The following is a 15,485-nucleotide window of genomic DNA, read 5'->3' on the forward strand; positions in this document are numbered from 1 at the left end:
GTCATGCTCATTTTTTGCTTGGTTTTATTTATTCATAGATTGATTTGCTCACTTATTTATTTTTGACTCTGTAGAGCTCGGAATCATCCTAACCCTGTACGTCATACCTGGCCTCACTTCAAAAGAAAAACAAACAAACAAACAAACAATACACCAAAAATCAGAATTGATTTGGAGTAGAAACAAAGCCCATCATCTGGCATTATTACATTTCCAAATATGGAGATACCCAATGTGCCGTGAAAGAAGAGAGATTTGTGAAACAATTTAAATACAGTTCAAAAGTCGTTATACATAAGAATGCTTTTCTTTTGTTTTCCTCTCTGAAATTTTCTCTCCTTAGTTTCTTTTTTTATCTGAATTAAAAAAAAAAAGAAAGAAATAAAAGAAGGGGAAAAAAGAGAGAGAGAGAGAAAAAGCAACTGTCAGAAACTGAGCCAAAAGACAGAGGAAAACCAGGGGCCTTGGTCACTGATAAGCCAACTGATAAGTAACAGTCCATTCTAACTTGCTTCCTCGCCTGGATAAGCAGATCGGATTCCTGTCATCCAAGTAACTTGCTTACTTACAAAAGTCACTCTCTTCCTGTCTGTTCAGTTCTTCTTAATCACTGTTTCTTTTTAATCTATTTACTACACCTGCCAAACCCCTGAATCTCCGAAAAACCGCCTTTCAAAATTTTCATACAAAAGAAATGTGCATTTTGGTCTGCATTAGTCATTATTTTTACTCATTTTCCCTTCAGGGAAAAAAGAAATCTCTTTCTAAGTGCTTGCTACCAATGCAACGAAATCTGGAGAAGCTGCATGCTGCTGTCCTGTTGGAAATGCAAGATTTTATGGCGACAAAAACGGATGTCGACATTCAGCTTCTTCCTTGAGGAAGAAAAATATTCTGTCTCCAATTTCTTCAAGCACATTGTTTTTGTATCTCTTGGCTTAAAGAGGTAGCATACAGAAATATTTCATATGTCATTTAAATGGCACGAGGACTTGGAAGCAGCCTAACAGATAACGCACAGACTCAATGTCAAAGCCTCTCAATGAATATAAAAAAGGTTTCTGGTAGAATATGGTGGTCTACTTCTTTCCTTACTTTCTTTACTTCCAATACACTTTTCAATGAAAACCATAAACACCGAATAATAATGTTATACAGTGACTTAGGTGTTTCGTTTTGCAGCAGTTACTCTATTAATTCTGGATCTGGGCTCTTTGTTTCAACAATGGAGGTAAAATTATAACCTGAAGATATTCTTCAACTGTATTAGGGCAGCGTTTCTCAACCTAAGCATTGACATTTCAGACTGGATGGTTCTTTCTTGTGGGGTGTTGTGGTGAGCACTGAAGGGTGTTTAGCAGCATATTTGACTTCTACCCACTAGATGTTGGCAGCAGTACCCTCCTCACTCCCAACAACCAAGACAATAAAAATGTTCCCAGGCTTTGCCAAATATCCCCTGTGGAGGGGTGGTGAAGTCACCCCCAGCTGAGAATGGCTGGACTAGGGGAATTATGAGAATTTTAAAAAGATTGTTTTTTATACTATTTAAAGCTATGTACAGGCCACATAACAACCGAGTTGGCTGGGACAGAGAGAAATTTTGAGAATAAATAAGCTGAAGTTTAAAGGTGCATGTCTGTTTTTATTTTTAGCATTTTATGTGAATTAAGCCTAGTAATTTTCTATGCATATTGCTCTTTTCTTTATGAACTAAGCTTTCAGTAATTTTCAAAATATTGAGTTAAAAGTGAAAATAATTCAGGAAATCTGGATTTGCTTTCTTAAGAATGAACTAAAATTCATATAAAAATTACCAGCAGATTTATAATAGACTGAATGATATTAATAAAAAAGCAGTTGATATAACTAAACTAAAAAAAATGATGGTCTGAAAGATGAAGTCTTATTTGTGGGAAGGAAAGCAGAATAATCATTTTAGAAATTAAGAAAGCTAAGAGCTGACAGGAAATGCATATGTAATGAAATGATTCACTAGTTTAGCATCTCATTCATAGCTGAGGAAAATAATGTGTAAAAGCCTAATGATAAATCAATCGTGAAATATAATGTTTCAGAAATATTTATTTAGAAATTATTTGGAGGAGTTAACTGAAATTTTACTTACCATAAATTCCAAAGGTATTTAATTTCACAGGATTTACCTGAATAGTGAATTGAATATATGTTCCAGAATAAAGCCAGAAAATTTCAAATTTTTTTTATTCTAATCATTCCAATTAATATATACATAACAATGTTTGGAATAATTCTTGGAAAAACATAATTTTCTATTTCAAAGACATACTATCTTTTTGTTTCACTTTGTTTAAAAGTAGGGTAAAAACAATATAAATTTTTATCTGGCAAAATAGATTGCAACAAATTCTTTCTTTGCTGGCCTACACAGCAGTGCTCTCTACTCTAAACAAAAGTGTTTAGAAACCAAACCATTCAGTTCTTTGTTACTCAGGCCAATGCCTGAGGAATAGTTAAGATAGATGATATTGGAATAGTGCCCAGCCTCAGTCGGAACTCTAATGGGTTGTGAAGAAAAGGATAGAAATTATGGGAGAAGTGATTTAAACCATGACACAGCAGGCGGTCTAATCAAATGAAGTCACCATTAGCTTTTATCTTACCTTCACAGTAGTGTAATTGCTGCTTTCTTGGATATGGATTAAAATGCCATTCTCGCTTCTTGTCCTGAATTTTACTTCCAGACTGTTCACACCAAAAGGTTCCAACATGGCACCTCGGATGCTCTGTCTCAACAAATACTCCCTCTTCTCATTCTGACTCATGTGGTAGTCCAAGCGCCCTTTGCCTTCTAATGATAAGGCCGTGTCAGGAGTAATAGCTGAAAGCCAATGAATAAAGGGAAACATGAATGCATCCAACAGGCATTTCTTAAAGAGTTTCTTTGGTGACAAAAATATTATAAAAAAAGAACAATGAAAATATTAAGTTTTTGGAATTAGTGTCCCTTAATCCTCCTCTGAAAAAATAATTCCCACTTGTGAATTATTGTGTAAGTTGATTTCAAATGCTTAAATCCATTTCAGAACCATGAAATATAAAACATTTTATGATAATTATTCATTTGGAAAATATTCATTAAAATATTTGATACATGCTACATACATTATGAATACCTCGAGAGATAGCCACATGTTAAAAATATACAGTTGAAGAATTTGATTATAAGTTTCACTGTGTTTCTAAAATTAATAAATCCATATATGTTTTCACAGTTATAATGATTTGTAATCTTTAAAGCCTCTAACATGGAAAATTTGAACAAAGAATTGTACAAACATTCACATTTGTAAGTAACTTTATTAGTAGCAATAATCACATTGAATTTAATTTGTCATCATGTATAAACATCATATGTAATTATAATTTTTCATAATCTGATAAAATGTTCACACTTCTGAAGTATAAAAGTGTGTTATAGCTAATAGAGCTAAAGAAAGGACATAAAGAAAATTAGCTCAAAAGGGCTTCAGCAATGAATGGTACATTTTAAGAAGGTAAACTTTGTAGTATGTGAATTATATCGCTACTAAAAAGAAAAAACTGCAGGCATTGCTCAAGTGAGTGACATTTTATTTTCCAAATATAGTTGGGTTCCTACCTACTAAATACTCATTACTTTTAAAAATATCATGTGACAATGTACTTTTCCCATGTTTTGATTTTATCCTAAATAAACACAATTATACTCTGCTACTAAGATTTTTTTATTATAGTATATATGTAATTTAATCATAAATTTCTATTCATTCTCATATTATAATAGAATCAAATGACTACTCAAAAAGTGATCAGATAAGTGCAATGATTTAAGCAGTAACCACTTATCTGAAAATAAAGCAATTTTTATAAAAGAGACTCCATTAGGGTTAGTTAGTGGGATATACAACTTGAAATTAGAGAATGCCATGTTCTAATGATGGCTTGAGCATCATTAATGTCTTAATAACAATAAAATTAGGCTTTAGAAACAAATAACTAATAAAAGAATTTAAAAAGTAATATTCCAATAATTGCAATTTAAAATTTAAGTATCACCTTGAACTATAACAGATTTTATTGCCATTGCATGTTTTGAACTCAGTGTTTAGTATTATACTTTTCAACCAAATACAACATATTCACCAGAGAAATATCCCCTAAGTGCAGATAATATTAAGCCAAAGCCTGAATATAGCCCCTGGCTTTGTAAATTGTCTAGCATTCCTATAGGTAAAACAAAAATAACTAAGTGATATATTTATAAAATGGAAATGAAGGACATATTTAGTAAATAATTCTAAAAGGATTTCACTCTTTCTCAGGTTAAAACATGAATTAAAAAATGTCACTGTGTTTTACCAATTATTGCCCATTTAATATTTTCAATATTTAGAATCAAAACATAATTCTTTTACTTCAATTACATATTTGGGTGCATATATTTATACTTTTAATGGTTATTAGAATTTCTGGTGGAAGATGAAACAGCTTGCATACATTTTTCACAATATTTCCCAGTCAGTCCTTCTCTGCAATGACACTGCTGCCACGACCAGTAATCCGTACACGTGCCACCATGCTGGCAGGGACTGTGAGTACAAGCACCTTCTAGTCTAGGGCATCTAAAATAAACAGAATAAAGACGCATAAAGCACAAAATCAGGTGGGAGGACATTTGTTAAAATTAGATATAAACTTTTATTAACCTGCTTAGCTTTCATGAACTCATATCTTTGAAACTCAGGCTACAACTATATTTGGAGCATCTAATCTAACAAGGTGTCCTGTAACACATGCCCTGTCTCATTCATAATGGAGAAGATTAAACAAAATAACAACTTACACAATAAAGAAAAGAGGTGATCATTCCTTTTTTAATTAATGCTTAATTGAGCAAAGCCTCTTGGTCAAATAAACACTTTGGTGCATGTGCTCTCGGGGCCACATTTTTATCTGAATACCCATCTCCTCCATCAGACAACTCACACACCTAATGTTTATTGAATGGCTACTACCTGCCAAGCACGGTTCTAAGCATGGAGATAAAGTGATGAAAAAAATCCATGTGTTCATGGAATATTTCTTTTTCCTTGTGGGGGACACAGACAAAAAACAAAAAAATATATAATTGTGTAGTATGTTAGAAAGAAGGAAGTTTTATGGGAAAATTAAGGCAGAGAAAGGGGATTTGGAGTTTTGAGGGGATTGCTGGATCTCTAGGTTAGGGAGTGAAGGAAGGATCTGTTTTCATAAAGTCCTAAACAAAGGGAGAGAGAGAAAAGTATATCTGATAGAAGATCATTCCAGGGAGAGGAAAGAGCCGAGTGAGGAAGTCCTGAAGTGAAAGTGTCCTTTGCATGTTTGAGGAACATCAAGTGGCCAATATCGTCAGAACAACGTGAACAAGAAGAGCAGGTAGATAATGGTAAGGAAGTCAAGGGTGTGGAAAGAGCTATCTCAAAAATGGCTGGGACTTGGGCTTTCCTGGTGGCACAGTGGTTAAGAACCTGCCTGCCAATGCAGGGGACATGGGTTCGAGCCCTGGTCTGGGAAGATCCCACATGCCGCAGAGCAACTAAGCCCATGCACCACAACTACTGAGCCTGCGCTCTAGAGCCCACAAGCCACAACTACTGAGCCCACGTGCCACAACTACTGAAGCCCACGCGCCTAGAGCCCAAACTCCACAACAAGAGAAGCCACCACAATGAGAAGCCCACGTACCACAACGAAAAGTAGCCCCCACTCGCCTCAACTAGAGAAAGCCTGTGTGCAGCAATGAAGACCCAATGCAGCCATAAATAAATAAATAAATAAATAAATAAATAAAAAGAAATGGCTGGGAAGTGACCTAAGGACCTCCACGTTTGCCACCCATGCTGGATGTCTGCTGAACACTCTAAATTAAAACTGCTGAATAGTTGTTAAGTTGAAAAAAGGAAAGAATAATGTTGAGAACTGGACTTTTTCTGGACTAAAGAAAACATACCTTTCCCCAGTAATAAACGAGATGTGCTCCATAACCCAATCACATGTATAGAATAATTTTACCCTCCAGTCCAAATTCTGCATTAATTTCCCTCATTTCCCTATAAAAAAACCCCTGCCCATTTTCTTCTGGTGGGACATTAGTTTGGTTTCCCCTGGAATCTGTGATCCCCGAGTTGCCATTCTAAGACCCCAAATAAAATGCCTTTATGCCTCTTTACAGTTCCTGGTCCATTTGGTTGACAAGAGGAAGGTCAGCCTTATAAGTCAGGGTAAGAACTGACCTCTGTTTTTATTTTATTTAGTTTTTCTTTTTAAAAAAATTTTGTTTTATATTGGAGTATAGTTGATTAACAATGTTGTGTTAGTTTCAGGTGTACAGCAAAGTGATTCAGTTATACATATACATGTATCTATTCTTTTTCAAATTCATTTCCCGTTTAGGTTATTACAGAGTACTGAGCAGAGTTCCCTGTGCTACAATAGGTCCTTGTTGGTTATCTGTTTTAAATATAGCAGATTGACATGACTTCTGTTTGCTGGTGGATTGAATGTGGTTTGTCAGAAAGAGAGGAGTCAAAGGTGGTCTACAAATTGTGGCTGACCAGGTGGGTAGACTGAGTTATTATTACCTGAGATGGGAAAATCTGGAAGGAGTGGGTTTGGGAGAAGTCAGGAAGGAAGGCCAGAAGTTCAGTTTTAAACTTAAGTTTGAAATACTTGTTAGAAATACACACAGGATATTCCGTATGCTGTTGGATATGAGGGCCTAAAGTTCAGAGGAGACGTCAAGTTTAAGATAAACATTTCAAAGTCATCAGCTTTAGCGATAGTACTTAAAAGCAAGGGCTATTAAAAATGACTTAAAAATGAATATAGATACAAATGAGAAGAGGTTAAGGAGATGGGAAGAAGAATCAGAGTAAAAAACCGGGGGCATACCGTGTGCTGGTGGACAAACTAATAATGTTGTTCTCAATGTTGCTGAAGTTCAAATAAGATGAGACTTGACCATTGATTTTAGCAACACAATGGTTATTGATCACTTGACAGAGACAGAACAATGTGAAAATGGGATTAACCAAGTTTAAGAAAAAAGGGGGGTGGGGAGAAATAGAAGCCTGAATTGAAATGAGAAAAGAAACACTTTAGAAAGCTGGAGTACTGTTTTAAGACGGTTTGGGGGGATGGAGTCTATCACATAAAAAGGGGTTGGTCTTTGTGGGAATAAGAACAGTTCATTCAATAATAGTATACAGGGTAGACTATAGGCTGCATGGGAAGATGTGGAGGAATGAGCTTTGGGGAGTTTTGTTTCGATTGCCCCAATTTTCTGAGCAAGTTAGGAAGCAAATTCATTAGCTGGAAAAAGGATGCAGGAGATGATGTTTGAGGTTTATGGAAAGAACAGACATGAAATAGTTACTGAGGAAGTGAAAAGTGACTAAACTAGGAGAATATAATATATTGCCAGGCAATAATTATGGCTGCACTAGAGGCTAACAATCAGGAATTTAAAGAGACTATGAACTTTTCAAGAGCAAGGATCTGCCTTGTCAGTTTATTTGAGCCTAGGGCCAGGCCAAGGGAATACGTACATTTATATGTAAAACTATTTAATTTCAACTAGTTTTTGTACATATTATTGCTAACACTTATATATTACTATGTGCCAGGTTCCTTTCTATGTGATTTACTTACTTAACTCATATATTCTTCACAACTATGTAAGGTAAAAGGTATATGCATACATATATGCACACATCCATTTGTTTTTTCCAAAATTTCACAGCTATAAGTAAAAAATTGAAATTCAAAACGGCATAATACATTTGGTATTTTTAGGGCTTTGGGCACAAGAATTTCATATTTTGATGTTCAATCATCATACACTTTTGGTGTCTTTCTTTAAAATGGTAAGAAGTAAGGTTGCCATACTGATCTAGGATGCCTTGTGCTGCCAGAGCTTGGCTTGGTTCCAGAGGTCTTCCATTGACTGCAAACTCCATTATACACCCAACAAAATCATGGCTTTCCACATGTCCTCTCCTCTGAAGGATTGGTTCTAGCGATCTGATACCTCCAACTGTGACTCGATTTGGCTGAATGTCAAGAGTCCTGCATAAGAAAGGAAAGGTACGTGTATTAGTACCAATGCAACAGATTTCAGTAGAATGTTTAGCTTAAGAAGAGGTGACTAGCGACTTCACTGGTGGTCCAATGGTAAAGAATCCACCTTCCAGTGCAGGGGACATGGGTTCAATCCCTGGTCGGGGAACTAAGATCCCACATGCCGCCAGGCAAGTAAGCCCCATGCCACAACTACTGAGCCCACGCGTGCCTCAACTACAGAGCCCGCGTGCTACAAACTACAGAGCTCACGTGCTCTGGAGCCTGTTTGCCACAACTAGAGAGAAGCCTGTGCACCACAGCCAAGAGTCTGCTCACCACAACGAAAGATCCCGTGTGCCTCAACTAAGGCCTAATGCAGCCAAAAAAATAATAAACAAACAAACAAATAAATAAAAGAAGAGGTGACTATAATTTTTTCTGGCATGTAGTAAAGCATGGTATATTTGAATGGGAAACATTACCTATGGATGCATGTCCTCTAAATAGATACCTGCAGGATTGTTAGATTTTCAGGGTATGAAAAATAACAAAACTAATGGAAATAATAGGTTCAGTTAGTCACATGAGATGTATATAACAATGTTGAGTCTTAGTGAAGGAGCATACTATCGGAAAGAAAATAAAATGCACTAGAAGTGACAACTCTAATATTAATGTCAGATTATGTTTTTCCTTCACTACAGAGATTATAAGGAATGCCAATAAGTTGATTAAAGCAAATGAATGATGTGTCACTATTTCTTTTTCTCTGTTTGTTACTATTTCTAACAAAATCACTATGTTTTAGGTGAGGTAATGTTGTATTTCACCTTCAGGTGCTATTGAAAAATATCTGCCAATCATTGTCACATACAACTTTCAGAAAATACATTTAAAAGAGGTGGGATACTTATCCTAACCTTCTTGCAGGACCCAGGTCACGTGCAACTATTTCATGAAGCTTCTCAAAGAGGATAGGCTATGTTCATCTTCCCTTTCTCTAACTTTATCCTCATCTGTACCACTTCATTTTTACACCCTTTTTTACACATGTTGTAGTCTACTTATTAACTTTTTATTTTACAGTATGAAAATCCCTTTGGAGAAGACAAAATATCTTAAACTTTTATATAATACTGAGCATAATAAAATGATTGTTAAGGTATAATTTCATTTTGAATGTCAAGGAATAATAAAGATCAAACTAAAAATTTTACTTACCAGTCATCTGAAACTGCCACATTACTAACAGTGCAGTACCCTGGTTCTTGGTTCTCAGAACAAGAGTCCACAGTTAAGGAAGCTGCCTATAAAGCAAAAGAAAGAGATGTTCAGTTTGGATTCTAGTGACCCCGTTGTCCTTTTCAGCCAACACTACCCAGGACTCGTTTCTATATGGACATGATTTTAAAGTTGAAATACATTTTTGATGTAGTATATTATAATATTATATAATTATAATACATGCTCAAATTAGGGGTACATATTTCTTTGATATATCCAAAGTTAAAATTGTGAAATTATTGCATGTAAGAAGTGGGAGGGTACTTTTAAAAATCTCCAGCCCCTTTGTTTTATAGATGAAAGAATAAAAATGTTATTAATGTCTCTTAGGACATCATACGTTAGGTCTGGGACAGCTTCCTGGGATTACAATCTTAAGAAAAATGTTTATCCTACTATCCAACTATTCCAACAAATAAAAAAAAATTAGATTCTTAATTTTCAAAAGTCTATTTCCAATAATATTTCAGTCATATTCACAAAAAGATTTTGGGAGTATAATATAAATACTATTACTGCAAACTATGAAGATCATAATACTTGTATTAAAGATAAAGTTTGAGATAATTTAAACAAGTCGATTAGATGCTCTTTTCATTTATAAGAATCATTGTTTATACATGGCATATTACAGCATATTTATGTATAATCTGAATGCATTATTATATATTGCTATAAGTAGAAACTCACCAATAATATTTAAACCACAACTAACAGTAATTGTTTTTGTATCCTAAGGGATGCATATTCCCCTGAGACAAAAGCCTTCTGTTTAGTAGGACAGATTAAAACTCCATTTGATCAATAAGCAAAGTCATCAAGTCAGGGTCACCAGGACCAAGAATATGATGAAGTCAGGGCTCTCTCTATTGGGCAATGGCCATTAGGGATGGCTGTGGTCCAGTTTAAACCATGGTGGTTACATAACCAAGTTACTCTGTGCTCTACAAGGCTGTAATGATGCCCCTCCTTTGTTTCCCAGACTGCAGTAAAATTCTGCAAAACTTTGGATATTTTAATTGGTGAGATTGTAAAGTTGATATTCAGAATGTGGTATTTCAGAACATGGCCAGTAATTCATAGGAAGAGGCCTAACCCCAAATCCAGAAACACAGAAGGACTGAGGGTTTCTCCTAATGCAGAAAATCAAAGGTTCTACCTAAATTTACTTGAGTACCACAGGACAAGACTAATCCAACTTTGTCCATTTGTATAGCAGAAAAATAAATACTATGAAAGCATTTATAAGAACAATTGTCTTGAGGACAATTGTCTTGGGGCTCCTCAAGAGTCTCACTTACCAGATTGAAGGAAAAAAATTAACGCTATTAAGTCTAATGTGGTTCAGAACTTGGTAGGATCCAGTAATTGTAAAGTCCCTTTAGAGTGTGATCACTCTTTGGGGGATAATTGCAGTCTCTTCTATTGCCATACCTTTCCTTCATTTTTCCTGATCTTCTCCAATTTAGTATCAGAGTTTATGGGCGGGGGTGGGGGGGCTCATGAGATCTCATGGTGCCTGGAAAATTCTTTGAGAAGCTCAGGGGCCACTGCTGGGTAGAACTGCCATCCTATGATTTTCAACCTAGACTGGCCCAGCAATATATATTTTTTGTTTACATATTTGGGTTCCATGTAAAATTTTGAGAAAAGGGCTGTTCTGCTAAACAACAACAAAAAAAATTAAAAACCACTGATCCAAAACACCTTTGAGGCCATCTGCACTGGAATGTGAATTAAAGGCTTAGATTGGTGTCCTGTGACACATCAAGGCATTTTTATGGGTATCATGACATTTGTTTCTAGGTTTTGCTCCTGAGAATTGAGCTGCCCAAACCTTTTGGTCATCTCCAATTTTGTCATCATCGTGTAGATGTGGATAAAATCTTTTCATCATGGTCAATATGCTCTTTACAAATGTAGCAATTTCTCATTGAAAACTGCCCTCCTGGGGGAACGTAATAGATTTCATGGTTCCCCAATGAAGAGGGAGGTGCTAACTAGCCCTGTGGCTCCAAGTACATCATTATAGTAACTGCTTTCCTTTAAGGAATAAAGAGCTGGTATTACAGCCTTAAAATTCCCTTTTAGTACCAATAAAAAGACATTTTCACACTTGTTCTGTGAATAAAGTTTCTTCAGTAACAACAACAAAAAAAGAGAGAATAATTGTCATTTGAGGTTAATTTTAATGAAAGCAAAGCAAATGTAGGAAACACAGCACAGGGAAGTTAAGCAAGTTAACATTACCTTTGACTTAAATGCAAAAGTATCAGGTTTTCTATCTTCTTTCATTATGTATGGAAATGATTGGTTTCCTTAATATCACCTTTTTATTGATATTGCATATGACTTTAAGGTATTGTCCATAAAAATATATATTTAGGATTTGTAAAAGTATATCTTAAATACTCACATTTCAGAAATAATAAATAGGGCCAATTTATACTTACTGTGCCTCAAATATTAGTGTCTAAACTATTTAAAAATATTTCTATAAGTTATTATAACTGATTATAAACTCCATACAACAAACTCTCATAAGCCATGTGATTTTTTTTGCCACTTTCTCAAATAAATTATAATAAATACTAATATTTTTAGGGAACATTTACACTTCCAATTCTATATCAAGACTTTCATGTCCTATTTAGTTAACTCTTTCAGTAGTTCTTATTTTTTTTCCAGTGATCTATAAAATTGAGGGACATTCAATCTCAAAATAGGTATTAGGTTTCCATAATACCATGTATGTTTATGTTGACTATTAATTTAAGCACAATTCCTTTCAATTTACTTCTAAAACAAAATGTTAACACATCTCTATGTATACTGTGTAAGCCATCCATCCATTCTAGAGATACTTAAAGTTATTACAAGCTAGAGAGTATCACATGGATATTTATGAATGCTTTAATTAGGGGAAAAACCTTGCATAATAGTATCATATTTTCATGAATGCTCATACTTAATATATTTTTTCTTATTTTCTAAAAGCTTAGTGATACAACTCAAAGGAAAAAATACCTGAGGGAAAGTTTTATTTGAATAATAGCTCATTCAATTTAATCTTCAGAGTTAAATGTACCTTCTTTTACTGTTGAATATTTCTACCACTACCACTGTAAATTGAGATATTTTTATCCTGTCTATGCAATGATTCAAAGCTGAGAAGTTAATGATTTTGCCAGTTTCCAAAAAAATCCTTTTGAATCGTAGAAAACAACAGATTCAAAATCCAGTAGGGCCTTATTTTGGATGTTTTCTGAAATAGGGAGAGATTTTTCCTCTTATTGAATTAATTATGACAAGGGCATTTTTTCCACATTTAGTATTATTCAAAACCTCATGACTATGGTGACATATTACAAATGAACTGAAATAACTTCTTTTTCTTTCCCTTTGGGTATATTTCATGGTGCCTCTTTCTCTGTTCTCCCTCTTGCTTCCAAGCCCTTCTTTGATAAAATCAAGTGTTCATGAAGTTTAAGGGGACCTTAGAGGTCACCACGTAAAATCCTCTATTCTATATAAGAGCCCATTGACAACATCTTAGCAATATGGTTACCTTACGTATGCTTGGAGGGTTGCGGTGAGTGGTATCTACCAACCCCTTTAGGTTTCCCTTTCAGTATTAGAAAATAGTTATGGCTAACATAAGCACCAATCTACATATACACACCAGACTCCACGTTTGTCCTAATTTTGTCAGATTCAATATGACTGGGTACATCAATAATCAGAGACACTGGAATTTTCTAAACCCCTATTCTCCTAGAGATCGTCCTCTAAGCACACTGGTTTCATATTATGTAGGTGTAAAAAAATCTCAGGCAGAAATGAGTGCAGTAACCTATTACTAATCTGAAAAATTATTCCCAAGATGTATTTGTTATACCTCTATTAAATTTATTAAGCACCTTTTCATACAAAATGTATGCAATTTTAGATATAATTTATATTACTATTTGTGATAATGCTAAAAATGTGGAGATATTATCTTCACATTTTGTTTTTCTATCCAATTAACAAAGCCACCTGAATTACTATCAAATCAGGCCTCCAATGAGTGTTTTTCAATAGTTTTTTTTTTTTTTTTTTTGCGGTATGCGGGCCTCTCACTGTTGTGGCCTCTCCCCCTGCGGAGCACAGGCTCCGGACGCGCAGGCTCAGCGGCCATGGCTCACGGGCCCAGCCGCTCCCGGCATGTGGGATCTTCCCAGACCGGGGCACGAACCCGTGTCCCCTGCATCGGCAGGCGGACTCTCAACCACTGCGCCACCAGGGAAGCCCAATAGATTTTTTACATAGATTATTCTTAGAATCTAAATGATCTTAATTATAATTAGTTACTAAATTTTGTTTCATTCTCATTTTCAAAATGTTGGGGTAATTTTATAGACACTTTATAAATTAAATGTATTAGAAAAAAGTTATAGTTACAGATATTAACACCAAGTTCATAAGGAAATGGAAGACAATATAGAATTAAAATAATTCATAAATTTGCACTTCTTTGCCTGTTTTCTCACCTCTCATTATATTCAAATAGCATACATCTAATAATCTAGTAGGGTTCTGAAAGCAACTCAATGGCTGTGGTGACTGTACCTGATGAAATATCTGAACAGCCAATCTTGATCATGCTGACACAATCATTTGGTCACGTTAGGGTTAATCACTATTCTTTTTTCCATAATTGGAAATAGTTCTGTATTTTAAAGCTATTTAGATCTTCTTTAATGTAATAAATTACAGTGGAGGAGAGAAAAGCCATTGTATCTGAGGCCAATTCAACATAGATTTATAGTATTCCTGGAAACAAATGGAGAATTTTGTCCTTTGATAAAGACAACTTGTTATTCATATTTGTCAGAAAAAAAATTAATGTAATAAGGTAGCTTCTGTCTTATAGCTTTATGAAGTTGGTAATTATAGAGGGCACAAAAGTTTTGCTTTTAAACCTAATTATGGATCACAGAAAAAGCTAGCAAAAACATGGTAAAAACATTTTCAATATCGCTTCTGCAAGTTGCTTACATGTAGTACAACAATACAAAGTATTCCCGAAGTTTAGTGGCAAAAATACTTCTCTCATATGATTCATTTCATCCATCTCAGAACTATATAATTATCATATTTTTCTAGCTTGTCATAGAGCCAAGAGGTAAAATTATAATCATTTAGATCCCAGTTTCTTCATTTAAAAAAAATTTCAGAGTATTTATTTTGTTCTTTTGGCTAATTTTTCTTTTAATAGTTGGTTTAATACTTTAACCATTCCATTCCATTTTTAGGGTGAAATAAAAATTTTAAAGAGCAGTTATGGTTTTAAAAGGTCAGTGTTAAAATCGAAAAATATTTAAAAATAGTTTTTGTTACAAATTACTTTTTCCCAAATCTTTGATAGTTGTTGAAGACGGGGGGAACTATGGAGAGAGAGTTGGAATAAACAAATGAATAAATAAATATATCCTTCCATTCTATTACTCTGTGTCAAATGTTTTCAAACATTAACATGGAAAAGATATGACGCATTTCCCTTTATAAAGAAAAATACTTGTTTAATGAACACAAGCGCTAAATATGTACCCTGTTTGTTATGAGAGCCATATAATGAAATGGAATATAATATGGAAATCTTGGATATTACTGAGTTATAATTCTGAGAATACTTTAATAGTCAAAAACCAATACTTCATCCTAACACAATTTCATGTCATAGACCTCACAGATGACAGTATACTGAAGTGCTGGTATAATAAGGATTATTACCTACTATACGGAAATCTGTGTTAAGTATCATCTTTTACCAGTAATTTATTTGTAGAAAAGTTTTCCCTGTCTGTTTTTTAAGTCGTTTCTTCAATTTGGGCAAGGATACTTAGAAAAGCAAAGGAGCCATTTTAAGTAGAGTTCTGACACAGCCTTAAAAATCTGTTCAATATAAGAAATGTATACAATGGAATGTTTATGCACTAGGATATTTTCTTTCCTTCGTTCCCTTTTTGTTTTTGAGATGAGTTGTTTTTGAGTCAAACAATGCTGTCATGAGCAAAAGAAGAATGTTACCCATTTGC

The 15,485-nt window shown here is 34.5% G+C and overlaps 1 protein-coding gene across 2 annotated transcripts in view; it reads right to left on the reverse strand.

The window, feature by feature from the left end:
* The window catches only part of FAT4 (FAT atypical cadherin 4), a 173,160-nt gene that overhangs the window by 7,267 nt on the left and 150,408 nt on the right, over nucleotides 1-15,485 (reverse strand). For both annotated transcript variants that reach the window (XM_073804851.1, XM_019927902.3), the window contains 4 exons: nucleotides 9,343-9,428; nucleotides 7,948-8,127; nucleotides 4,519-4,643; nucleotides 2,643-2,860 (listed from right to left, as the gene is read on the reverse strand). In XM_073804851.1, the coding sequence (XP_073660952.1) occupies nucleotides 2,643-2,860; nucleotides 4,519-4,643; nucleotides 7,948-8,127; nucleotides 9,343-9,428 (609 nt within the window). The remainder of the gene's footprint in view (nucleotides 1-2,642; nucleotides 2,861-4,518; nucleotides 4,644-7,947; nucleotides 8,128-9,342; nucleotides 9,429-15,485) is intronic.

This window comes from Tursiops truncatus, chromosome 5 (genome assembly GCF_011762595.2).
Source record: "Tursiops truncatus isolate mTurTru1 chromosome 5, mTurTru1.mat.Y, whole genome shotgun sequence".
NCBI lineage: Eukaryota > Metazoa > Chordata > Mammalia > Artiodactyla > Delphinidae > Tursiops > Tursiops truncatus.